Here is a 26540-nt window from a genome sequence, read left to right on the forward strand (position 1 = left end):
TTGACATGACAAAGCTTTCTGTAGAGCTATGTGGATATAAGAACTCACCACAATTCCTAGACTCTGGAGTTTGAACTTGCCCCTTCTAGATTACACACCTGCTTGCTTTTCCTGACAGTTTGTAGTATACACCTGTGCTCCGTCGCTGCAGAATTGTGTTGGTGTGGGGGCAAGGAGGCATCAAAAATGGAGGTAGTCCTAGACTGCATTCTCTGCTTATAGTCTGCCCTCCAGCAGCATCAAATAGGGTTTCAAAGCAGAAGAAAATCCCAGGGAAACTCTTCTAGAAGGGGCTGAACCACGGGCTCGGCAAATGGATTTGGTTCTCTACCAACCCCAAGCATGTTCCTCACCTTCAGGGCAGAGACGAGGAGTCTGTGCGTTTGCTTTCCCTTTTCCTGGTTCTGTACATAGCACCAGATGGGGCTAGGCTCTGGCTCTCGATTGATTCATTGATTTCCATCAAAGTGCTGTTGAGAAAACCGGTTTTGTTCCCTCAGGTGTGAGCAGAGCACACAGGAGTTCCTAAAAGATGTCTGGTATCTGCACACACGAGCCACGACTGGTTTGCGTTTAGCTCCGCTGGAGCTTGGCTGCTCAACTCATGCGTTGTAAATGGGGCCAACGTAGCAAATTTGCATTTGGGGGATCGTACACTGGAGACTGGAATAAAACCCCACAGGCAGCCTTCTTAGAGACACAGGGACACTGTGTGGCGTTCAGAGTAAGGTTGTATTCTGCAGGACTCGGGCTCTGTCATTCGTGCCCTTGAGAAATACTTTTTATCTGCGTGCCCAGATGATTTGCTGAATGGAAACAGACTTTCCTCACCCCAGGCCTTTGGTGGGTGTCTTCAAGCGTGAGCATTACCTCAACGCAGGTGCAACAACTAGCACATGAAGTAAAACCCCAGTTACTTAGCAAGTAAACCTTTTATTAAATAAATTTAAGATTTTATTTTTCACCAGAGTGAGGAATTTGACATTGATGAAGCTTGTATCGCACCTGTAACATTGTACAGTCACATCAGTAACTGATGGAAGAAACTGTAAATGCTTGTTTTAAACCAGCTTGACCTAGAATTTCCAAAGTCCCTTTTTTCCTATTTTTGCATTTCTTGGTCTTTTTTTTTTTGTTTGTTTTTTTGTTTTGTTCAAAATTAGATTAAGTTTAAACTTCATGAAATTACTTGTAGCAGAAATAAAGTACATTATACAAATCACATACATAATAGATGTTAAGTATAAAAATGGTATTTACAGTAAGTAAACATGGACTATAGAAACACACAAGACTCGCACAGGTTCATCCACCTCTCACCAGTTCTCAGTATCAGATACAGAGGGGTGTTTGAGGAGATGTGAAGGTACTTAAAGAACTGTGCCACAGACATCTGAACAAAGGGAAACTGGAGGAGGAGAAATGGCTGAGGTTCTCTGAAATCCCCTTATCTTGCTTCCGTATCAATAGCATGAACCTTTCTCCACCTCTGTTCATGTTTGCACGGAGACACACGCGCGCACGCACACGCACACACACACACACACGTGCGAATGTTCTTGGTACCTTATCAAATTCTGGAATATTGAAACTAATCATTCAGGTTTGTGGGGTTGGTTGGTTGCTTTTGTTTTTCTTTCCTTATTTTGGTAGAAACTGAAAGAGACTGTTGGAAGCTGTTAAAGGGATATGCCTGGTCAGTATGACACACCCCACACCCCCAGGAGATCTTTATTAAATCGAGCTCTGAACTATGTTCTGTGCTTAAGTGTATGTGTATATAGCTGTATCTATAGATGCTGCATAATCTGTCCCTTGTTGGGGGGGGGTAGTGGGGAAAAAACCGGAATGGCAACCCTCTTCCATCACACTATCCTTACGTCTGCTTGGGAAGCTTTGCAGAGAGTGCAGGAGGCGAGTCCTCTTGCTAAATTCAGTTGGAGAAAATGTCCCGTTACGTCTGGGAATCAGAACTGCCCCTTAACCAGCATGATTTCTGACACGGGGAGGCAGTGTGTAGTCCCAGGAGGCTTCTGTCACTCTTTTGGAGACTGCCTTGATCAAGAAAATGCTCCGTTACCATGGAGAGCTATGAAACCCGGATCTGTGCCACGGTATGAGGAGGCAGTACGGTTCCTGTAGGTAAAGGGATTGGTTTCCTGTGCTTCCAGCCTGACCGAGGAGTGCTCAGGATAGGCTTTGGCACCAAATTCCAGGAGCTTTGTCTGCAGAAGCCTTTGGAAAGGTTAAGACTGAGAGCTCTTGAGATCCTTACCCAGGCTGGCGCTAAGGTCAGTGGATGAGTGACTCGAGCTGAGCAGCTGGTTGTGCCCTAATCCTGGAGGTATGTAGTTCTCTTTCTCCTTGCTTCTTGCTAATGTTGAGCAGAGAGATGTGCTCGCTTGCTCTCTCTTGCTCTCTGTCCATCCAAACATCCTCTCAAAATGTTCAGGCCTATCTGCAGTGCTTGCTGAGAAGACACTGTTGCAAAGGTAAACCCTTAACTTCCAATCCCTCTTGCAAGGAGTCAGTCTCTGAATGGAAAAGTTTGGTCCCATGAGCCACTTTAAAAAAAAATAGAGACTGTATATATATATATTTATCTATGAAAGGGCCAGGAGACAGGGCAGGAGGGAGGGAGGGACGGAGCTAAGTTGCCGTACATCACTGCAGTAACCTAGAGACACACCAGTGGGTTTTCTTGGTCCATGTACTCCAGGCATACCCCAAGACAAAGCGCTTCGGGTCCCCAGGGGCTGCTGGTTTTCTGGTCCCTTTGCTATGCACCACATTAGCAGCAAACATACGAGTCCATCGTGGCAAGAATCTTCCTGCTGGGCAGATATTGAGCCTTCTCTTTAATTGCTTGTTTTGGGGAGGAGGGCAGGAGGAGGATGGGGTGGGCAGGTGGGGAGCAGAGGAAGGAAAGGGGTGGTTTCAAAAGAGTTGATAAATTTACTGGCCTCTCTGTAAATCAACCTGAAGCAGAAATTCTTCCTCTGGACTTTCCCTTCACCTGAATAGAAAGGGAGGAGGGAGGGAATTGGGAGATTAGGAGGACATCTATGCAAACCTCAGGCTTCGAGCTGCTGTTGCTTAAATGTGGAGGAAGGTGACCCCAATGAGATGGGACCAAGATCAGCCCTCCCTCGCTCCCTGTCTGCTGGCTGGTAGGAGCGAGCTCCTCCACAGCCAGGTCTCGTGTCAGGCAGCTCTTCTGTGGCCCTTCAGGGTCTCACCTTTTCGCTGCTTTTCTGCGATCCTTGCGAATCACGGGATTGTCCCCTCTTACCCTGGGAAGCATTCTCTGCAGACTAATTTCAGGGCACATGTAACAACTGAAAACAGAACTACTGGGTTTTTAAAACTTTCTAGGACAATGAATGCTTTTGGGGAGCGGTCAGAAAATAGACTGAAATTTTGCTTAGATCACAGGCAGGTCATTTGAAGTCATATGCCTGTCAGGGCCCTGAGTGCGCTAATGGGCCTTAATGGCCTTGACCAGCCTCACCTGCAGCTTCTACCCCCGCACTGCCCATCAGCCCAGGAGTCAGCTCCAACCTGCTCCTCCAGGCTTTGTCTGACCTACATCGCAGAAGTGCCGGTCTACACCTGTCCATGGATCTGTCCTCTTCATGGATCTCACGATCTAGACTTCAACCCTTGGATTGTCTTCCCACTCTGACATCAGATCAGTTTATTATTCTCACTATAAACCTGCCTGGCAATCACTGGACTACGTCTGCCCCTGTTTAGCTTGACCTGACCCAATCCTAATCTTGACCTGGCCTGGCCTTACTGCCACAAACTTGCCCGATGATCCAGACTCTTGGGTTGACCCTGGCCATCACCTCCAGACCTGCCTTGGTCACCTCGCTCAGGTGCTGGGGCCGGACCCTGGCAGGCGAGGCCGCTATCCAGCTGCCTGTGTTACTGCATCCAGCTCCTGCCTTCCCACCCCGCAGGGAGCAGCCAGACCTTGCTGCCCCCCGACACTGGCCAGCACGGTGTGGGAACTGTGCTGCGACAGTGCCAGCTTTACCTGTACTGCAGAAGCGATTCCTGCTTGCTCACTGCTGTCAGTAGGGATGGTTAGCATCCTTGGGTCGTTTTAACTGGACCTTCAAACGTTTCATGCCGATCTGGAAGCCATTCATGGCCTGGATAGCAGTCTGTGCACTGGATGGGTTGTCAAAGCTTACAAAACCTGAAGGACAGGACACAGGCATGGATAATAATGGCACTGTTGGTGCCATGCCCAGTGCATGCATGTCCTTGTATCCATCACGCTTCCCCTGCCCGCTAGCGTCAGCACTCACCAAAACACTTGCTCTGGTTGGTGGCACGATCCATGAATACCTTGGAGGAAATTATATTGCCAAAGGGCAGGAACATCTGCATCAACTCATTGTCTCCAAACTCCTGAGGGAGATGGTAGATGAAGAGATTGCAGCCTTCAGGACCTGCAGGCATAGGGGAATGGGGAGGGATGAAACAAAGAGCCCCCAAAGGGAAGGGGAAGAGAAATGGGCTCAACTCAGAGCACAGCACTGGAGAAGAACCCCAGCACTGCCTCCTTCTGTCTCGACCTCCCCTTGCTTGTCTCTCTCAGTCACTGGCCCACAAAGGGTTCTGAGGGCTCTCTAAGCAGCTGGGAGGCAATATGCAGAGTTAAGAGTTTCTGGAGAGCAGATTCATTTTCACAGCTTGCCCAGTTCCCATGTGGGGAGGTGGACGCAACAACTCTCTCTGTGTCTGGGTGCTGTTTTGCTGGAAGAAAATTAGCTGAGGTGACAGCTCCCTGTTCACTCTCCCAGGCCTAGGAGAGCAGCAGACACTGCGATGTGAAAGCTGCGGCTTTAGTGTTCCCTGCCCACAGCTATGCAGTGGTTGCCTTCAGCCTGTAACCCACAGCCCCAGTAAGAAATGTCCTAAGAAATGTCCTGGATTGCCACACATCTGATTTGTGGGCTGACCTGGTCCTGCCCACTCCTTCCCTTCATTCCTGCAAGCCTGATGAGCACAAGTTGCTGTTCCCTCTCTGACACCTGCTGTATGAAGCAGGAGCAGACAAGAGAATGCCTTTGCCTCCAAATTCTGTCCAGACCAATTTTGAAATAAGCTGAAAAATAAAATCATGAGGCTAGGAAGGCTGAAGAGCGAGGACAGTGTGGTTCTGGCATCAGTAAAGATGGGGAGGAAGTGCTCTTTTCCTCTGCCTGAGTAGGGAAGGTGCTGGCTCTGTACCCTCTGGTGTCAAAGCTTGGTGTTCTAGTGCTTGCTGTCACCTTTGGCAGCATCTGGCCAGGGATGCACTCAGTTTACATGACAAGCATCCTCTGAACACTTCCAGTCCACTCACTGCAGAGCCATGGTTGGCTCTGTAACCCAGCTTCAATATTAACAATTAGAGTGGACAAAGATCAGTGCTATCTCCTCTCCATTGATTCTGGGCTGCAGCAGATGAGCTACACAAATCCCACCGCCCCCCCACCCTCCCCAGACACACGCTCTCACCCTGACTCTCACCTTCTCGTTGCTGCTGCTGCAGGATGGGAGGGGGCTGAGGGATGCTCTGAGCAATGGGGGTGATGGTGGTGGTTGGATACACAGCTGTAGTCCAAGGAGACAGAACAAACTGTTTACCTAAGGATCTGGTCAGCCACACAAGGGCCTGAGGGAGACAAGGGTTAAGCTGGTACCTGCATACTGCTGAACTCCCGTGAAGGCTGGGTGCAAAGTCTCTGCTACTGACGGGCTCTGGGCTGCAGGGAAGAACATAATCAGAAGCACAGAAAAAGGAACTACTATGCATTGCATTCTGTCTCTCCCCCCTCACCCCTACCCCTCTGCCCAGTGAGTTTCAGTGCCTGGCAGATAGGGAGCTAGAAAAAGTGTTCTCTGTGGGGAATCCAGAAAAGAGGAGCTAAGTGCAGTTCCTGAGGTGTCTGGATGTTTCTTTTTTCCTGCCCTCTGTACCTGAGTATGGCACAAGGCCATTGGTGTAAACTGTTTCCAAGGTTGGATGCCCATTTGGGAATGGCACCACTCCAGTGAATCCGTTTGAAATGGGTGCCACCAGCCCCGGCATGGCTGCTGTTCCCAGGAGAGGCGGCGAATGTAGCCCTGTAGAGCAAGGAGAGAGAGGACATCCCATAAGAGCCAAGGTCCCGCAAAGCCCGTGCTCCCTCTTTCCATCTGCCTGGTCAGACTGCTGCGTTTGAAGCTATTATCTCTTCTAGTTGGCACACGGAGGTGACAGACTAGTGCTGGAGCTTTCTCAAAATTAGAAGTACCACTGGTGGAAGATGGTGCGCAGCACTGCTAGTCCTGGCTGCCATCAGAGCTCTGGGACGGACCATTTTGAAGCCAGGTTTGTACAGCACCTAGCAGGATACAGCCCTGTTCTTGACGGGCATTCAAACCCGATAGGCATTATTGCCGATACAATTACTGTGGGATGAGGGTAATGGTACTCAGGTGCCACCCTGGGAACGTGGTCCTTCTTTACTGTATCAAAAGGGGAAAACTGCACCAGGGGAATGGCAGCAGGGCAAGGGAACGCGAGTCAGACGGGAGGGTGTCGGGGAGACGGCAGAAATCTGCGCAGAACCGGGGACTGCTGTCCTGGGGGGCTGCACTGTTAACAAAGAGCGGCCTAATCCTGATGCTGAGCCCGGAGGGATGCGTGAAGTGTTTTACCCGTACGAGCAGCGCGGTGCCAGGAGGTGGCTGGCCTGCCGGGCTGGCCGTGCCCCGGCGCACACCGGGCCCTCACCTGATGCCGGCGCCACCGGAGCGGCTGGCAGCCCGTTGAGACTGACGGCACCGATCTGCTGGATGTGGCAAGGGGAAAAGGTGACGCCCGGGCTCAGGTAGCTGCCGTGGGAGGTGGAGAGAACCGTTGTCTGCTGCTGCATCAGCTGCAAGGCAGGACCGGGCGGTCAGGGCCCCGCGCTGCCCAGGGTCTCGCAGGGCCCAGCGGCTCCTCCGCGCCCCCGGGCCGGGCGCTGCCGGGGCCCCCAGCGGCGGGGGGAGCGCGGGGAAGGCCGCACCGGCCGGCCCGGTCCCCGCCTTTCCCCGCCATCTCCCTCAGCCGCCGCTGGGGGCCGCCGCGCTCCCGCCCCGGAGCCGCCTGCACCCGCCCCGGGTGCTGCCCCTGCCCAGGCGGCCGGGCCGGGCCCCGCCGTGCGCCGCAGCCGCCCGGGGCTCGGCAGAGCTGCCCGCCCCGCCGGCGGGGGGACGCGGCTCCTCCGCCAAGGCAGGGCCGCGGCCGGGCGCCCCCGGCCGCCCTCCCCCTCTCGGCAGCCCCGCCGCCTTCGGGGGGTCCCCGCTCACCCCGGCACCCAGCGCCGCAGGCCCGGGGGTCCCCGCTCCCCGCCCATGGCCGGGCCGCTCCCCCCCAGAGAGCCCCGGGGGGGCGCAGGTGAAGGGCCGCGGCCCCCGCGCTCGGCACCCCCCGCCACAGGCGGGCACAGCGCGCCGTGTCCTCCCGGCGCGGCCCCTCCCGCCGCTTCTCCCGGGACGGCGCCAGGTAAATAACAGCCGTGCCCGAAGGAACGGAGCCCACATCCCTCTGCTTCTGCCCGGCCTCAGCAAGGACACCGCGCTGCCGGCCGGCACACGGGGCGCAGCCCGCAGCCCGCCCGGCTCCAGGGGCTCCCCTCGCCCAGCGCTGCGCCGCGGCCGCCCGGCTCGGCCCCTCCTGGGCAGCGGCCTGTGCCCCGGCCGGGGGGCGCCGCCTCCTTGCTGTCCCCACGGCCTGTGCCCCGGCTGGGGGGCTGTGGCCCCTGCTGTCCCCATGGCCAGTGCCCCCGGGCCAGGGCAGGCAGCTCCTTGCTGTCCCCATGGCCTGGGCCCTGGCCCCTGCTGTCCCCTGTCTCCTGCTGCCCCCACAGCCTGTGCCCCCTGGCCAGGGCAGGCAGCTCCTTGCTGTCCCCATGGCCTGGGCCCTGGCCCCTGCTGTCCCCTGTCTCCTGCTGTCCCCACAGCCTGTGCCCCCTGGCCAGGGCAGGCAGCTCCTTGCTGTCCCCCACAGCCTGTACTGTGGCCGGGGGGCAGTGGCTCCTTGCTGTCCCCACGGCCTGTGCCCTGGCCCCTGCTGTCCCCTGGCCCCTGCTGTCCCCAGGCCAGGGGACGGTGGCTCCTCGCCTCCCATAACACCCCCAACCCAGCGCACAAAGACAGGGAGAGGAGGGGTGGGATGCCAGGTCAGGAGCAGGGTTAGGAGGAAGAAGAAGAAGAAGAAAAATCCTGCTGGTGCTTTGGAGCATAAGATTCAATCAGACTGCACTCAGAGTGCGGTGGCAACAAAGCCCAGTTCTGGATGTAGAATTACCTAGCACCTTTATGAGCTTCACCATCAAGCAAGAAGAGCAGCGGAGGCACAGGCACGGCTCTCTGGAAACCGTACGGTTCCTCAGGAGGAGCTGGGGGTGGCACATGGCAAAATCCAAGAAAACCACCGATCCTCCTTATATTAACTACAGCCGGACCTCAGTGTCTGTGTTGAAGCATAAATACACGCCGCTTCAGTGACCTGCCTCATCCACAAACCAGTGAGCCAGGTCGTCAGTTTGGCCCAGGTCTCAGCTGGAGAATCTGGTAACCCTGATAAGTTCATGGCTAGTTAAATCTTTTTAATTCCCTCCACACAGCAGCTGGTTATCGCTCTTGTGTAAGAAGAAAAGGAATTGCCTAATTTCATGGCATCGCAGGTAGAAGTGACTCTGCCGGAGAGCCCTTTGGGGGCAGAGGGGTGACACACCACCACGACGTGGGGTCTCCGCAGGCAGGCGGGACTGACAGCAAAGGGGTTTCGCTACCCGCTTGACTCCGGAAAGCAAATGCCCTGAAATCATCTCATCTATTTGCCACGTTGCCTTTGGAGTGATTCCCCTGAAGCAGGACTCACGCGTTCCAGGGAACCGTGCACCCCGAGCCTGGATTTCAGCAAAACGTGGTCCTCCTGAGGGCACAAAACCTGCTAAGGAGAAGGTGTCCCGATGGCAAGCAGTCTGCACACAGCCCTAGTCCTGTCTTCACACCGTCCCCGTTTAAGGATGCAGGAATCAATGCATTTCTTATTTACTAGATGAATATTGATTTTCTTTTTTTCTCATTAATGCCTGTTCTGTGCCAGGCTCCGGCTGGAACAAGACCTGCATCTGACTGCACATGCACCAAAGCAGCATTCTGAAATTGTTGTCGTTACTTAAAATTACCATAATGAACCATAAGAGCAGAAATAAAGGGGTGGGAGGGGGGAATGAGTGAACAAACTGTTTTGTGTTTAGAACTGATTTAGGAAATACAAGAAATATTCAAGCATTATAAGCAGTTAGTAAATTACACTGGCTGCTTTTTCAAGTCTTCAGGCCTCTTCTGTATTGATAATTATTTTTTCAGCTCCAGATCAGTTCCCTGATTCCATCTGAACTAATCACTGAAATTCAACTTGTGGAATAAACTGAAGGAAATACTCATTTTTCACTTGCCAAAGAGGCACCTGGGATCAAAACCTGGTTTAAACACTTAAATAAACTGCTTCCAGATGCTTCTCCAGTCATATTTCCCAGATAAGTATGAGATTTTTTCTTACAAACTGTATCACCTAACATGTACTGTTTTGACTATTTTTAATATCTTATTTTGCATATTTGAATAGATCAGAGTAACTTTAGACCTCATATGGTTTGTGGTTATTTCATGTTTAATTTGAGATAGTTTTTAAAGGAAAATGCAATTAATATAAATTTAAAACATCCAACTGAAAGGAAAAAAACCCCAACCAACCAACCAAAACCCAAACAACTCGGGCTCCAAATTGCTTCTTCCTAGGCAGGGGACTCTGAGGACTGCTTTGGCTTGGTTACGCAGCACATCCCACCGGGAGAGGGAGAGAAGGTTGTTGGCGTATTAAATATAAATGTAAGAATCAATGTCTATGATGCACCAGTTCGTCCCAGTAGCACTCGCTCCTCTCAGTCTGATTCAGCCACATACCTAAGGGTGGGCTGCATCTCCTGGGGCTGTATCTATTGCTCCAAGCCCTGCACCCTGCAAGCATGAACTATGTCGGGGTTCCCTTCAGCCCTGCTTTACCAGAGGTCCCAGCTCCCAAGAGCTGCCCATGGCAGGAGTTCTGGAGGGGCTGTAAGGAGATTCAGCGAGGAAATCCCTCCCTTCTGTCCCCACTTCCAGAGATGCTGGATGGCATTTCAGAGGGCTGATACCCTCTCCCTCTGATGGGGACACATATGAGAACTGGCTAGGATTGCTCCTCCAGGAGAAGGGAGACCAAAGATTGGGATGACACAAGAGAAGAAACAATCAAGTCTGAGGTCAGTGCCTCAGAAGGAAAGAGAGAGAACCAAAACCAGCAGAAAGGAAAAGGAGGAAAAAAACCTGAAAGAGTGGGAGACAGGCCGAGTCTTGAGTCAGGGGGAAAGCCAAAATCAAGTCACAGAGCAGGAAGGCCAGTGAAGAATCAGAGACAAAACAACAAATTTACAGACACAGCTGGGGAGAAGGAAGGTGCAGATAAGCAAGGATCACAGGCTAGGCTTGAGTGGCTTCTTGTCACCAGCAGGAGTTTCTGAAGAGCACTTAAAAGACTGCATCTAGGAGGTTGCGCTGCTCTCCTGCCTTACACATCCTGGACAATAAGCTAATGAAGTACTTTCTGCCATCGTTACCTCACTGTGGTCCATTCCTGACTCCTTCACCATCACACCATGCCCAGGTTAGCACCACCTCCATGACAGAAGATACACCAGAATGATCATCTCATAGGTGACTCACAGCTAAGCTACGCTACAGCCTCAGACCTCAGGTACAGCTGGCTCGTGGATCACAGGGCTGGACAGAGAAGATTGGTCCTGGCAAGAGATACTGGTGTTTGGTCAGAAAGGGTTCTCCCTCTAAACAGTGCTTCTGCTGGAAGCCTTGGCGCTTGGCACGGTATAGCTATTCTCAGCCTCACGACATAAGAAGAATCAAATAATCTGCGTTGGACAAATTCTGCATCTGGTTCCCCAAATTCCCCAGCGGTACGGAGCCCAATACGTATTGCCTCTTTTCTTTTGCTACTCCATGCTCTCGCCACACACTTAAATGGCATTTGGCAGTTTCTCGGGATTCTTTGGGAGGAAATGACCAACAACTGAGAAACAGTTCCTTCTCTGTCATGTACCTGGGAGACACACTAAGTAGCTGCTGAAGCCAGAGGTGAAAAAGGTGTCCACATGCATGAGAACAACAGGTTTATCTGCACCCCGCTCCCCCAAAATATTACTGTCAGTAACTTAACTTTTGAGTTGTTTGACACAAGCATCTCTCATGCCTTGAGCAATTTCTGAGCTTCCTCCCATGGGCTTTATACTTGGTGGCAGAAACCTGAAAGTGACAGTCACCAAGAAGACCCAAAACATGCTCCACCACAGCTGAGCAGGGACTTGTTGAGTTTGGGACCTACCTGAAATATCAATGGCAAGCATCACCATCGCTCCAAGGCAACGAGGTTCTCTCACTAAAATCCAGAGCATTAACCAGAGGAGGTCAGACTGCTGAAACACCTCTGACCCTCTGCTACCCACTGCTCCTTTTCCAGCATCCTGCAAACCCCACGGTCATGCTAGCCAAGAAAGAAAACCCTGGGAGCCAAGGACAGCACTGGGGGGATCAGGGCCCTCCTGAGAATTTCAGCAGAGAAATAAAACACATGAAGCTGGTCCCAGGGCTCTCATGGTGCTCCAGAACCAGAGACACACATTTGTGCCACAGACCCAGCGGAAGAGTTCACAAGTTGGCAGACTGCCACGTCTGGCAGACATCACCCAAGAATCAGGGCTCTGAGCTGTCCTCAAAACAAGACCGAAAGCTACCAGGTCATGCTTGACCTGTTCCCAGACGCCTCTGCCAGTCTACACCACATCAGAGAAATCCAGCTCTCTCCTGTCACCCCTTCCAAGGAGAGACGTGCACCAAGCCTAGGCTGCTGACTGGAGAAACCAAAGCCGGGAGCAACTCCCAGGTGCCAGGAAGCTTCCACGCACTCTTAGAGAGACTCGTTTGAGGTCTCCCGGCCCAGGTCCGGTGTTGCCCCACAGCCAAGAGGGCAGGCAGCCTCTCCCCACACCCACACGCGCGATACTCACAGCCTGCGCATAGGCGCTGTATGGGCTGAACGGCAAGGTGAGAGATGGAGTGAATATCCCCAGCTGCCCCACCATTTGCTGCATACGACGGAGGGTCCTCTCCTTATCTGTGTCAGCAAACTTCACCACTAGACTGGAAGAGGCGCCCTAGGCACAGAGAGAGGAGACAGAGAGAGGAGGCAGGGGGAGAAGAGGCCGTGGGACAGCCAGAGAGGCAGCAGTCAGGCAAGGTGGGATGGGGTGGAACAGGCAGCAGAGAGGAGTGGGAAGAGGAGCAGAAGAGCAAATATTGGCGTGAAAGTGCTCGGGAGCTGCCTGGAACCTGGGCTGTGCCCTTCCCCATCCATCTGTCTATCTGCCCCTTCCCTCTCCCACCCTTCCCCTCACACCCCGGGGCCTTGTACCGCTGCACAAGTGCGTGCACACATCCCTAGCTGCGTTCACCAGGTAATGGTGCAGCCAGGAACAGCCAGGACGTTGTCAGCCATGAGCACCATCTTTCCTTCACCCTGAGCTTGGCTGCACAGGCAGCGCGGTTCCCGGCAGCTGGAAATACCCCTGCTGCCGCCACCGTCCTGCCCACAAGCTGCCCTGACCCAGGTTCGAGATGGTGAGAGACGAGATCACGACTGCAGCTCCGCTTGCACAAGGCAGCACAGCTGCAGCCACGCAACCCACCGCAATGCACAAAGCATTCCCACCCACACCCCGCCTGCCCCAGAGACCTCTACTGCCTACGTAAGGGAAGGTGGGCAGTGTGCTCAGACACGGGAGGGAGTCCTGACGGCTCACGTTGCTGAATTGTTGGCTTGCCTCCTGCTCAGTTTTGAACTACTACAGGTAGCTGTCTCGAGCACAGGTTCTTGGCTCTCTTTCATTTAGCCTGTACAGCTGAAAGTGCTGTCACTACCAGCCTGGACAGACACAGATACAACACGAGCCCCAGGAGACAGGATGGTTCCCAAAGACGAAGAGCACAGATGTGCACACACACACACCCCACGCACCCCCACGAGCTGGAAACTGCATCCGAACCTGTCATGGTTTTGGACAGCGAGGGGAGGTCCCTGCAACAGGGTGATGGGAAGAGGATGAGGAAGAGGGCAGGTACCCTGGCCTTATACTCACGGGCATTGTCTGGCTGCCATGGAGTGCGTGGATTGCTGCCTGAGCCTCTGTGTGAGATGAGAACTTTACAAAAGCACAGCCTGGAGAGGGACAGAAAGAGCACAGGAGATTGCAGTGACAGGACTGCTGTGGAAGTGCCCCTTGCGTCATCACGCAAAAGACAGCATCTGAAACTCAGGCAGGGCAAAGGAAAGCCACCCCAAGAAAGCACAGAACAAAAAAGACGACCATCCCAAGTCCTCTGTCCTGGAAAAAACAGGAAGGGTCTCAAACTGTTACTTCCACGATATACTCTATAGATGATGTCACCATCTCCACCCTTGGCCCTGGTGACCTCTTCCTTCCCCAGATTGTCTATGTACTCCTAATTGTGGGTACTAACACTTCAAATCGCAGACCCAGACTGAGCCGAGAGGCTCACTAGTAGTAACCCTGATAACAGCTACTCGGCACGCTCCGTCTCCCCTCCTTTCATCTCAGTCTCTGCCTATCTTCCCCAGACAACTGACCCTTCCTGCCCTGCTCCCTATGCCTGGCTGTGATCCGGGGTCCCATAAAGATGGGGGGGGGGGGGGAAGAAGTGCCCCCATGGAAAGGAGGCAGAGGTGGTGAGGCAGGTGAGTGCTACCTGAAGAGCAGGGAGAAAGGGCATGACACGCAGAAGGGTTCACACCTTTGCTGTTACCATCCGGTCCACGGAGCACCGTACATTCATCAATGACCCCAAATGGTTCAAAGAGCCGGAGCACGTCATCCTCAGATTGCTGCTTATTTAACATGCCCACAAAGAGCTTCCTGTCCCCTAGGGGCAAACACAGAAACATCAACCTTCTATGAGGTTTACAGTCCAAAGCAGGAGGACAGGGACACTTAAGCACAAAACAACCTAGTGTTGAAAACGTGCCTGGCATGGAAATGATTTGCTGTTGGCTGCAATGCTTCCAGGGGGGAGTATGCAGGGTCCTCCCAAGCTCCTCACACCTGCAAAGGTTTTTGTGGCTTCCCCTGTCCTACCCTCCCCAAAGGAAAACAGAAGATTAAGAATTTCTTTCTATTCATTAGCCCTTTCCTTTGAATGATCCAACACGACTGGCAGTAAGAAAAACTGCCTGGGCAATTATACCCTTGTTGAACAATTATGTGAAGTCCAAGAGATACCTTCGGAAATACAGCAGGTATATTCAGGCAGGGTGAATAAATTCCAGGACTCTTGGCTCTGCTTCCTTTTCCTTCTCTCTGAGAACACTGTTTCCACAGCTGCTACATAACCAAGCACTTTGGTTTCAACCTGCCCTTCCCTACCCCAGTCTGACTAGTATGTCTGCTGAACCGTCCTCCAAGGCCTGGAATAAAGCCTGGGATCCTGGGTCCTCGTGTGCCTCACCACAGGATCACTGACATGCAAGACAGTTGGGTGAGGGGCAACAAACAGCTCCATGGTCCCCACTCCCCCCATCTCCCAGGGCATTTTGTATCCATGTCACACTGGTGGGGGGCTGGAAAGCTGGCCAACACATCCAGGACTTTGACTGGGGGTCCTTCTGGGTTTCTCCATCAGAAGGGAGAAGCGAGGATTACAGTTTTGTTGGGATGGCTGAGTGTGGAGGTGGGAACAAAGATGCACGGTGCCTTCTCCCCCTCTCCACCCCCACCAGTACACACAGGGGCCCATCACACAGCCTGATGCCATTCAGTCAAGCACAAACACAGCAGTGGCTGGGGCAAGGTTGTCCACAGGTTGCTGTGAACAGCTATGAAAAAAGCACATTAAAACCCCACGTGCCAGCCCTGTCTCCCTTTCTGCAAGGAGACAGCTGTGCCAGCTACAGAGTTAACCCTCCCCTGCTGCCCCAAACATGCATGGGGAGACGTGACCCATAGGAGCGTGTCAGGATGTGGCTTGGGAGGAGCAGTGAGAAAGGATTCCTTATTGTTAGCGACAGGATCAGAGGAGCTGGCTTCCAATAAAACCAATGTAATGTGATGCATGTCAGGGAAAATAGCAAGGAAGCTGCTATCTGTTTGAGAGTGCAGTGACCTGAAAAACAACAGGTCTTGGAGCTACAGCAGCAGAGCAGGCTGCAGGGGTGGTGGGGTGTGAGAGTATGGCAGGAATGGATGACACGTTACACATTCACACTGCTGGCAAAGCCCCCCCCCCCCCCCCCCCCCAGCCCCTTCCTCGCTCCCCTTGGCTCAGAGGATGGCTCCCACCCAGGTCAAGCTGCCTCTCCCCCCCACCCCGGCTGCTCTGCCACATGCAGACAACACAGGATTTGGGGAACATACGCAGAAATATCGATACGTGCCACTGGTGCCTTGCAGAAAAGCAGATGCGCACACACAGTGTTAATGGTCAAGCACAGAAGCTCAGGCATGCATGGGAAGATGCTTGCACATGGGTCCAGCCCCAGCGAGGCGCCTTCAGAAACACATTTGCCCAGTGAACAAGAGGGATGTGCAGGTAGATGCACCCTTCCAGCATGCAGGCACCACATGGAGCCACTTTCTGTGGCTCCACACCCCCCCACCCCCCACCCCAAAGCCCAAATCCAAGCTCATGCAGGCACTAGGTGGACATGCAACACAGATGCCACTTTCATCCACCGCAGATAAAGCATTAAAGCTGCTGCCCCTAAGGCTCTTAGCCAGCCCCAAACGGATGCTCCTGATTTCTATCACTGGAAGCAGCTGAAATAGATGGCCTCGTGTATTTTTTGAAGGCCAAATTTCCCAGCTTCCCCATTTTCATGATTCCCAGCGTAACTAAACTGGGGAAATTTCATCCCCTTCCATTTCCCTTGCGATTCTTTCTACATTTCTCCCGGCACCTGCATGACAATGGTGGCAGTTTGGAGACACTACTGCAGCTGAATGAGTTCATCCAAAATTTAGCACTCTGGCAATGCCCAACAATCCCTGGCCAAGGCACAGGACCTAATAAACCAGGTGCTGTACAGCTGCCTTCTTAGCAGGAAGACAGCATCTGCCCCCGTCCCGATGGCCAGCTCAGAAATGCTGGTGGGCAAACCAGCCAAAAACCAGCACACAGAAAAATCTGACTGGGAGTAGAAAAAAAAATGGGACTGGTCAGGAACATCTGTACTGGGAGGTGGAGAAGAAAATGGAAACTCAAGGAGCAGTGGCTCTGTGCTCCCATTATCATCACCTGGTGCCATATGTTATCCCAGTTTGGCTATGGGAGGGGACAATGGAGCTCTGCAGTGTTCCCCCCTCCCTCTGCCCTGACTCTATACTGCATGTGCACCACGCTGCCGCCTTTAGATTGCAAGCACAGCAGGAGTTCCTCAAAAAACACATCCACAAAGGGGAGAAACACACTGGGAAATATTTGTACTGACTTTAGATGCTGTAAAATAATCCTCCGTTCTTTTATTAACAAGCAAATAATTGCAGACTAAGACTTAACAGCCAGAAATGCACTTGATGGTCTTTGCTCTTTAGGAACCCCAGCAGGCTGGCTGGCTCAGGATGGCAGGGGGGTGTCAAGACAACTGGGAAAGTCAGTTATATCAGAAATTTACAAAGCTGGAACTCTAGGTAGGGGGGAACATAGAGCTACACCGACATAATGCTATATTTGTGACCCTGGTCTTTTGCTTCTGGATCTGGTTCTGCATAAAGCGAGGTTTTTGTGGAAGAATAGTGGGTAACCAGCGGAGCGTGGGATAAGTGGTTCCAGTTTTGGTTGATGACTGATTCAGTGCAAAGACCTGATGGTTAATTTGAAGCTTAAATCTCTGCCAAGCAACAAGCTAAAGGATGCAAGAGGCCACAACTTTGCAACGCAGGCACTAAACAAAAAGGAACCATGTCAACTTGCAATCAAATCGACATTAAACTCTGAGTTACTAGTTGTTTTCTCCTCCAGAAGGCCCTGAAATTTCCTGGATAATTCTTGTGGTTTCATCCCCATAGAATTTCTGATGGATCAAAAGCATTTTCCTTTATGCTGCACTTTGGGACAGGTCCATGGAAACAGTGGATGCTCATCTCCATTCCTGCAGTTTTACTGCAGGTCTTCTGTCGTCTGACAAGGCTCACCAACAGAACATCTTGGAAGTCCTGTGTTCACGTGGGAATCTCAGCTTTTCTCTTCTGAATTTGGAAGACAAAAATGCCACCCTTCCTGGCTATGCAGAACAAGTTAAAATTGTGATAGCTTAGGGACACGAGCTCTAAAGGCAGATAGAAAGAAACACACCTATTGGTTTTGGATCTTTTCTGAATGCCCAGAATGGCAATATTACAAGGCGGTAGAGTTACTGACAACATAAGAGAAAGATTTTTTCATTGTTATTTTCATTTCATAGAGCCCAGTTCCCAAGGCTGCATGTAGGAAAAGGATCCAGGCTTGTTCCCCTAGGATGCCTCTGCAGCAAGACGGGACCTGTGAGAGGGCTCCTCTGCTGCTGACCTCTCCCTCTCCATGTGTTGGAGCCTGATCCATGTGTTGGAGCCCAATCCATGATCTAGTGCCCTCTCGCTTCAGGCAGCTTCTGAATAGGGGCATTCCCCTCCCAATAACCAAGCTGCCTCATCTCTCCACAACCAAATTCTGCAAGCTCGTTCACCTGATGTCTGCTGTCACCGCTCTTAAAGCATCAACCCCAAATCAGCTGGCATCCTCAGGCCACTGTTGGGGGTCACTGGCTCCTTCGGCTCCCCAGCAGGGACTTCTGCAGTGCTGGAAGATCATCTCTCCTCGACTTGCAACAGCACACACCCCCTCCTGCCATTCTTCCATCGCTTTCTCTCCAGCTCTTGTTTTTCACCCTCTGATTGGCAATTTCCCATGCTGTCCAGCAACCAGGAAAATTTGTCTCTGGTCTCTGACTGTTGAGTTCCCATGGAAACATGCTCTGGGCACAGTCAGCCAGCCAGGCAGCAGGAGGAGGGCAGCAGAGCAGGTCGCTGATGAAGATACCACAGGAACAACTGAGGGGTTAAAGCTGAATGCTCTGGCCACAAGAGAGAGCAGAGCCCACAAGCACTGTATGCTGCTCCTCTTTAAACCCAGTGGATTTAGGTCATCTGGCCAGCAGCTGTCAGCAGGGAGGATCAGGGAGAGGGAGGACGCCCACTCCAGCAGTTGGCTGTGGATGGGACGCGGCAGATCTCCTTGGGTAGGCAGCGAGCTTCCTCGTCTCTCAGGCAGTGCTAATGGGCTTGGGCTAGCTGTCGTATCGCATCAGTGCAGCAGCGCGCTCCAGGTCTCGCAAGAAGCACAGACAAGCTCCTCTGCCCCCTCACTCCATCTCCTCCTGGCACTCCCAGGCTCACATCAGAGGCGTGAGGGAAAAGAGGGAAGAGCTGACAAAGCCCTCGCCAGAACCACAGGTCCCCCTCAGAACTAATGCAGGCATCATCTTTTTACTAGTGAATTCCTTCTGCGGCGTGCAGCAACACCGAGCATCCAGATATCCCCATAGAGCCCCTGCAGGGCTTGGCCAGAACTTGTGCCTTTGGCACAAAAATCAGCATCTCAGACCAGGAGACAAATTCTGGTGCTCTAACTTCATGTACTTAATGCAGGGTGCTTAATTTGAGAGCTGTCAGTCCCTGGAGAGGATAAAGGAGGTTCCCTTTCAAGGATAATGCAGAGCAGAGCCTCGCTGATGCATGCAGCTGTTCCCTTGATAAATTCCTAGTCCAAGCAGTTCTGCCCTGCCCCAAATCTTTCTTTTACCTCCTGCCAGTGTGGGGTTGTTGCTGTATGGAATGGCTCTTCCCGCATCTGCAGACTTGCTCATCCACTCCTCTGACAAGTGAAGCGCCACGACAGAAACCTTTGGAAAGAGCAACCTGATTCAGACAAATACAGGGTGCTGTCTTGACGCTGCTTCTGCCTCAGGAAAAATTCCAGTTTGTCATGGATCCTGTGAGAGCTACTTGTTCCTGAGCTCTGCACTGGAGCTGGAAGGCACATGGGCTGGAGGGGGGCAGGTGTTCACACTCCAAAGGCTGCTTTTCTCTATGACCTTCTCCATGGGAAGCAGAGTCGATGCCCTGATGTTTGCATTCGTTAGATATTATAGCACTTTTCATAAGCTTAGAGATCTCCGAGTCCAGTGCCTTGACCGAAAGCTTGCCCCTAAATCAACATCCTGGGTTTGAACCTGTTGGGCTATTTCAGCTCAATTTGACAGAGGAGCTGAGGCATCAAAGATGTTAATTCCCAACACATTTTGTGATACTAAGTGCCTGTGCAGAGAAGACAGTCCCTGTTAGTGCCCCACCAGCAAAAGCAAGACTGCAGAAACGACCTCAACTTAGATTTAGGCACCAGAGGTTCCAGAGTTGCTCTCATCAGAGACACAAAGTGTTAAGAAAACGAAGCTGCAGCACTTGGTCTGTTCACAGCCTGAAGGGTCTGCCTGGCCTGCTGGTACTGCTGTGCTGCGAGGGCTTATGGCAGGGGCACCAGCTGGGCATGGGTGGCACCGCTGACGGTAAATGCACGCATGAACATGTGTGTCAAGTGGGCACATGTATGTATTTGCAAAGCAGCACACACACTGTAGCCGTCCGTAGGTACATCTGCCTGTGTCACGTCTTACAGCCCGCGAGTGTACGGGGTGTGCCGGGCTGTACATGTAATGGTTTGTGATGTTGAGTTGTTGGTACAACTGGCAAAGGCTCTTCTCGTCTCCTATGATGCTTTTTTTTTTTTTTTTTTTTTTTTCCCCAGACTCATTAGGAATAACCTCAGATACAATTACCCAATTAGAAATCTGGGGTGCAAATCTTTAAAATCATCGTGGTGGGGAAAGGATGACCCCCTAACGGCTGTATCCAGTGGCAATAGGAGGTGTCAGTGAGCAGTCAGCTTCCTCTGTCCCCACTGCAGACACCTCTAAAAGGCAGCTCATCCACTCCATTAATTGGTGTTAATGAGACAGTGAATCACCCTGAAGGCACTGGTCTCTTTTTCCTGTCTGTAGCACGGACAAGGACCTTAAATGCAACCCTGGACCCATGGTGAGATTAATCCAGTCCTACATCATTTAGGCATACTAGTTTCTTTGGAGGTTTAAGCCATGGTTCTTTTCAAAAGGGGCATGTCTGGGATTCTCAGTATAGCCCGATGGAATAAAAATGCCCAGACTTCAGTAAAAGTCGGGTGTCTTACCCCTTAAGTAAAAAATGAACTGTCACAGATTCTATTTGGGAAAATGATCTGACTTAAACAGATAAAACTTTTTTTTTTTAAAAAAAAAGGAGGCTCACACAACCATAAATACATTCATTCCTATAAAATATTAAATATATCTCATGTTCCTGCCAGCGCAATCATTGAAAGTCACTACAAACTGCTTGGAAGTGACCCCTTAACATTTAAAACAAAAGCCTCCCAAACTGAAACACAGCATGTGGGATCCGCTGCCCTCAGGACACACAGGCACACATTCTCCCCTCCCCAGTACTAAACTGGTTTCAGAGGCAGCACCAACAGCACAAGGCATGGAGAGGCAGATGTGGGAATGGAGAGAAGAGGAAAACAAACGTATCGGTAAGACAAGGAAAAGCAGCAAAAGGAGTTCATGAATTTGGAAAGGGCTGGCGTTGCAAACCTTCTCCCCCCGGAGGAGGCATTGGAGCTGCTGTGAGCTCCCCGTTAAATTAACACACTCTTCTATTCCCAGTTTTCCAGCTCTGAACTACTCAGTACATGCTGCTCTAACCAAGCTGGTCCCCCGTAGGTGACAGCACCTCCGTCTCAGCTCGGAGCCCTTTAGCCACTATTTCCCCATCACAGGCAACAGCACTGGGGGCTGCTGCAGGACCAGAGCGGAGCAACTGGGACAGTGATGGGGAGGCAGAGGAGTGAGCTGCAGACAGGAGCAGCAAGCTGACCAGGTTAAAAAGCCCCTGCTGCTGCACAGAGCTGGCTTGTATCGGGCTGATAAGGTGTAAGAACGAAAAAAAACCTCTTCCCAACTGCTTACACCCTGCAGGACCCCTGGTGCCAGCCACCAACGTGCACGCCTGCTTCAGTAACCTCCTGGGGCAGGCATCGGGCTAACAGCACCCTCAGGAGGCTGGCAAAGAGGGGAGTGGGCAGCCACGTTATGACCCCTGGGACTCTCAGCTGCCCGCTGTGCCAAGCTGCAGGCTCCCTATCAAAGCTAGACTCTCCTCCCGCCTCCCCCAAATCCCTGTCAGACACACACATCCCTCCAGACAGACTGCAGGGAGAGGAAGGCCAGGTCAGGACCCTGTCTCTTAGCTTGGTTCCCCCTCACAAGCCCGAAGCCGCCAAAGGAGAAACAAGGAGAGATGACAACTACCTCCACGGCTCTCGCTGTCTGCGGGTTTCACTTGAATCGGGCGCGCCATCTGCAATGAAAGAAAAATGCAGAGGGTTAGAGCTTGGCCCATCTGCCTGGCACACGGTGCTGCCGGCAGTGGCACCAGGGTGCCCCTTTCTGCCTGCTGTGCAGAGCAGGAGAGTGGCAGAAGGGAACCAAGACATCATGATGGCAACCAGAACCCTCAGAGAGGGGACCACATGGATTTCAGGCTTCTCAGAAGGAAAACTGGTGCTTTTCCCTGCTCAGCTGCTTGCCTGCAGGGAACAGCTCTCCTGGAAATGCCCAGCGTGCATAAACCTCCGCCTCCTCAGACACAGTAAGTGGCAAAGACAGGACTCCAAGGAAGCAACTCATCACCACGAGACTGGAGCCAGAGCAGTGGTCAAGGTGGCCTAAGGGGAGACTATGCCTGGAAGCTCTTCCCGTGCCTGCCCTGACTCAGCGCAGGCATGGTCACCTCACCTAACTGAGCTACTCTGCTTGCAGGAGGGAGGAAGACTGCCCCTGAGCTTCGCTAGGAGCAGTACAGCAAGCAGGCATGTCATGTTTCCCCTTCCCCAGCCCTCCTGCAGCCACAGCAGCTCTAAGGACAGGCAGCAATGCTCTCCAGCCGTGTCTCCTGTCCCCATGGGAATGCTCCAGTTGGAAGTGACAAAATTCCTTTTGCTTGGCTGTGGGGGCAAGTGGTTTACCTCTCTTGCAGCCATGAGTGGCGTCAGCGATAATACAACCTGGCTCACACGATACAGGGTCTCTCCAGGTAAGACAGAAGAACGCTTTCACCCTAGAGTAGCTACATTAAGCAACCTGCAGCTTCTACACAGTCTGATTTGCAAAGCAGGGCAAAACTCTCATCTGCTGGAAGGGGGGGTGGGGGTGTCCTACGCTGCCCAAAAGGCAACCGACAAGCTGGAGCCTCCTTCCCAGACCAGCAGGATCCATCAGAGCCAGGATCTCCTCTGAGGAATGGTGAACAAGGCAGATTTCCACATCCACAGCACTTCTCCCTCCATGTCTCTCAGCATCGCTCAGAGGCTGCCAGTGACTTGAATCGGTGACATTCGCAATAAACCCCGATTTCAATATTACAGGTAAGACCCGCACCCAAGTTGTAGGTCCAGGCATAAGCTGTCCCCTCTCTTAGGAAACACCCTCAGGAAAAGCAGCAGCAACAACAAAACAGAAAATGAAATCAAGCCATGGAAGTCACCAGCTGGAACGTGTTTAGAAGCCAGCATGCACAATGCAGACTGCTGTCAGCCTCCAAGGAGTGGCTGAGCCAGAAACCAGAGGCAGAGCCCCACGTTCACCGCAGCTGGAGGAAACCCGTGAAGTAACTTTGCAGCTTGCAGGGCAGAGGTGCCAACCAGAACGTGTCAGGCTGCCGTGGCACAACACACCCCTGCCAAAGCCTGACCACTGGGCATGTGCTCATGGCAGCTGGAGGCTGTCAGCTGGCTTCCACGGGCTGGTGGATCTCGGACAGGATGCTGGGACCAGCCCCAAGTGATAGCATCCCTGCCTCAAGGAGTGATACGGGGCTGCTTGGCAGAGCCAGAGACGGGCTGGCAGCTTCCCAAAGGAAGGACAAGCTGCTGCCGTGCTGCACCTTGGTAGGCAGGAGTGCCACCGCCATCTCCCAGGACTTGCTGTGTCATCGGGGGGAGAGAGAAAGGCTGAGGGCCCCTTTCCTACCCTCAACCAGCTGCAGGGATTTGCAGAGCTCCAACCAGCCCGCTGTGCTGCCATGTGGCCCCAGCATGTGCAGCACTGCCACTCGCCAGCCTCTGGGCTGCTGCTCCCCCCAGGAGCTGGCTGAGGACCAAGCATCTCTCTCAGCCCATGAGCCGAATGGGATGTGGGACAGGGGTTCAGAAGGATGCGGTCAGATATTGTTCCAGAAAGCCTCAGAATTCCTCTCTGAGAGGCAGTGGCTCCCCTTACCGCTCACAGCCTCTGGCAATATGCCTGTGCAAGCCAAGGCTGGGGGTGTTTTGGCAGCAGGGTGGGTGGGAGAGGGCAGGTGGTCCAGATGTGTGCGACGAAGAGAGGGCTCGGTGTGGAGCCAAGAGGGGCAGCTGGCCACCTCGCTCCCCACTGCTCCCACGGCGCTGAGAAATAGCTTTGTTTCTACCAAGGATGCAAAACCAGGATTAAGCTAAACAGATGGGGAGGGAGATGGAGGGACAGACTCAGATCTCAGCTTCTAGGAGGAGCAAATCCATCTGGGGGAAGGGAGGGAGGAAGGGATGCCGTGGAAACGGAGAGCATCACACCCCCACGTGAGCACAGCCCCACTGGGGGATGCTGGGGCTGAGGGCTTGGGGCAAGGAGTCGGGAAGGATGTGGGGAGGTGAGGGAGGGGGGTGAAGTACCTGAGGACATCTCCCTGTCCCCTCCCCCAACAGGGCTGTCACTCCTAGGATAAAGGAGGTGTTGTCATGGAAACGGTTATTCACCACATGGAACCTGACATTTGTGGTTGCCATGGAAACCAGCTCTTGGGGGCATTCCCTCTGCTTTGCACAAAAGAGACATTTTGATATGATCTCTGGGGAGGGGGCCCCCTCTACCCATCTGTCCACCCCTCTCCTTCCCCCCATCCCAGGGACCGCCATGCAGCCAAGGATGCGCTGCAGGACCTGCCCCTGGCCGGCCCTCCTGAACCTGCTCGCCGTGGGGGAGCACCCCACAGGGTCACAGCCCCACAGCCAGGTGACGCGGCCACAGCAGGGCCATGGCACAAGGCCTGCGAGACGGCAGTAGAGGCGGCGGTGCCAACAGCAGCGGAGCGACGCGGGGGCAGCGCTGGTGCAAGTCTAGAAGCAGCGTCTGGCTGGGGTGACAAGAAGGGCTGCCTGGCACGAGAGGAGGCGTGTGGGCTGCTCTGCACCCCACGGCTGGGGCCGCAGCTTCTCTCTCACCCACCTGACGTGGTGTCTGGGCAGGAGGTGGGCAGCCTCACCCTCTGCCAACATCAGACCGAGCCCTCAGGTCAAGGGCTGCCCATTTCCAGCCAGCTCCAGTGGCTCTGAGAGCCACCAGCAACACCGAGGGCTGGGCTTCGTCTGCTCTGCGAGATGTGGGGAAAGAGGAGAAAAACACGATAACCAGAAATTAGTCCAGATGCCAAGGCTTGGAGAAGAGCAGCGGGATTCTCTGCCTGCTGCTTCCTAACACAGGAGCTCTCCCAGCCCAGGCAGAGGCAGCCATCGTCCTCCTTGCAGAGACCTGGCCATCCAGAAGCTTCCACCAACACTTTTAAGTCTCCAAAGTCCCGTGGTGCTACAGAGAACAAAATACCAAAGGCCTCTCGAGCAGAGGTGTGAGCGCACAAATGCAAGGAGGACGCGCTGCTGCTTTCACTCGCTAACAGAGGTGGCAATGCCTCGGAAACCGTCCCCGTGAGGTCCCCAACGTGGCATACAGGTCTCAGAAGAGCTCCATCCCCCACAGGGACTCAGCGCACAGCAAGGGTGGTCAGGCTTCACCCCCTCCACCCGGGGAGAAGGGGCACAGGAGGGCAGGGAGGACACGCTGCTGGCTGGCACCGCAAAGCCTGGAAGCACAAATTCTTCTGGCCTCCAGTCGTCCCCTCGAGCTTCACAGGACTTGGAGAACACACCTGAGTCCAAGAAAGCCGCCTCCGTGCGTGCCCAGCTGGGCCCAGTGTCCAACAGTAAATTCCCAGTGCCAAGCAGGCACACGTGCATGCAGTCTATCCATGCCTTTATCACACAAGAGCACAAAACATACATGAACACACACATGGCAGGAACTCAAGCAAATGGTTTCTGAGCCTTGTGCCTGCCTCACTAGCTAAGCTTTCCTTTCCTCATTAAATTATTCAGTTGAGCATGATTCTTCTTCATTTCTGAAGAGGAGCAGCACGTTAGCATTTAGCACATGCTGTCATGGGACCACCATGGGCCAAGAGCCCCCTCCCCACGTCCCCAGCCCCTGCACTTCGTGGTCCTTCCAACCTGCTGCTAATGACAGCCGAAGAGCTGCCAGCTCCATCACCCACCAGACTCGAGAAACCTTCTGGAACCACAGACAGCAATGGACACCAGGTGGGCAGCGCATGGTGGGGGGCAAAGCTCCCACTGCCCCCCTTCAGCTTTCCCCTCATTTGCCCTCCTGGCTGGACACTTTCCCTTTCCCAACAGAGCCATGTTCACCCTCCACAGCTCTCCCAGATGGTATTTCTCTGCCTGCACCGCTCCCCTCCTCGCAAGCAACCATCCTTCATCAGCTTGCGTGCTTTGGGGTTACTGGTGGGAAGCAACTGGCCGGTCTGGTGAGCCCAGAAAAACAGGGAACCATGCCCTGTTGGCTTTCAAGGAGATGCTCCCCAACCCTGCTGGGATCAAGGATCTGAGGAAAATTCCTGGCCCTGCTCAAGTCAGAGGAAGCTTTGCTACTGGTTTCACCAAGACCAAAATGCACCATTTTCTCACCACACCCCCAAAAAAATCATTCTGGAGATGAACTGGCTCCCTACATTTACACTGATGCCCAGTGTGAGCTGTCACCTCCACAACCTGTTCTCCAAGGAGCAGCAGTGACCCCCCATCTCTCGCTTCCTCAGCTTTCAAACTGCAGAAGATAGATGGAGGGAGAAAGCCCCCTGGGACAGCAGGGCAACCCCCTCTATTAATTAGGAGTAAGTGATGTAAAATAGCCCCTCAGGTGCAATGCAGGGGAACCTCATAGCGATAAGAGGATCAGAGGCAGAGAGCATGAAACACACAATGCAGGCTGGGTCCTCTGGGACCTCAAGGAACCAAAAGGCATCCAAGGCCATTGGCAGAATTGGTCCTGGGCTCTTAGGCTTTGCAAACTGGGGGCCGGTCCTCTTCTGGCCAGTTAAAAATGCCCTGCCTGAATGATCACAACCACTTCTGGCTGTGCAGAG

At 53.2% G+C, this 26540-nt stretch overlaps 1 protein-coding gene across 6 annotated transcripts in view; it reads right to left on the bottom strand.

The window, feature by feature from the left end:
- Positions 1-913: 913 nt before the first annotated feature.
- Positions 914-26540, bottom strand: part of CELF5 (CUGBP Elav-like family member 5) — a 42817-nt gene continuing 17190 nt past the window's right edge. Inside the window, exons 3-14 of one of the 6 annotated variants that reach the window (XR_008747497.1) lie at positions 21596-21647; positions 13960-14088; positions 13287-13366; positions 12159-12305; positions 6779-6923; positions 5980-6126; positions 5703-5765; positions 5530-5613; positions 4320-4463; positions 4043-4207; positions 2690-3016; positions 914-2564 (exon numbers count right to left, since the gene is read on the bottom strand). Coding sequence is in view for 5 of the 6 variants with exons in the window: in XM_055806231.1 (XP_055662206.1) it covers positions 4080-4207; positions 4320-4463; positions 5530-5613; positions 5703-5765; positions 5980-6126; positions 6779-6923; positions 12159-12305; positions 13287-13366; positions 13960-14088; positions 21596-21647 (1119 nt within the window). In the remaining variant the exon portion in view is untranslated. Of the gene's footprint in view, positions 3017-4042; positions 4208-4319; positions 4464-5529; positions 5614-5702; positions 5766-5979; positions 6127-6778; positions 6924-12158; positions 12306-13286; positions 13367-13959; positions 14089-21595; positions 21648-26540 lie in introns of all 6 variants that reach the window. The other 5 variants (XM_055806232.1, XM_055806231.1, XM_055806230.1 and 2 more) reach the window with 5 other exon arrangements.

Source organism: Falco peregrinus, chromosome 5 (genome assembly GCF_023634155.1).
Source record: "Falco peregrinus isolate bFalPer1 chromosome 5, bFalPer1.pri, whole genome shotgun sequence".
Classification (NCBI taxonomy): domain Eukaryota; kingdom Metazoa; phylum Chordata; class Aves; order Falconiformes; family Falconidae; genus Falco; species Falco peregrinus.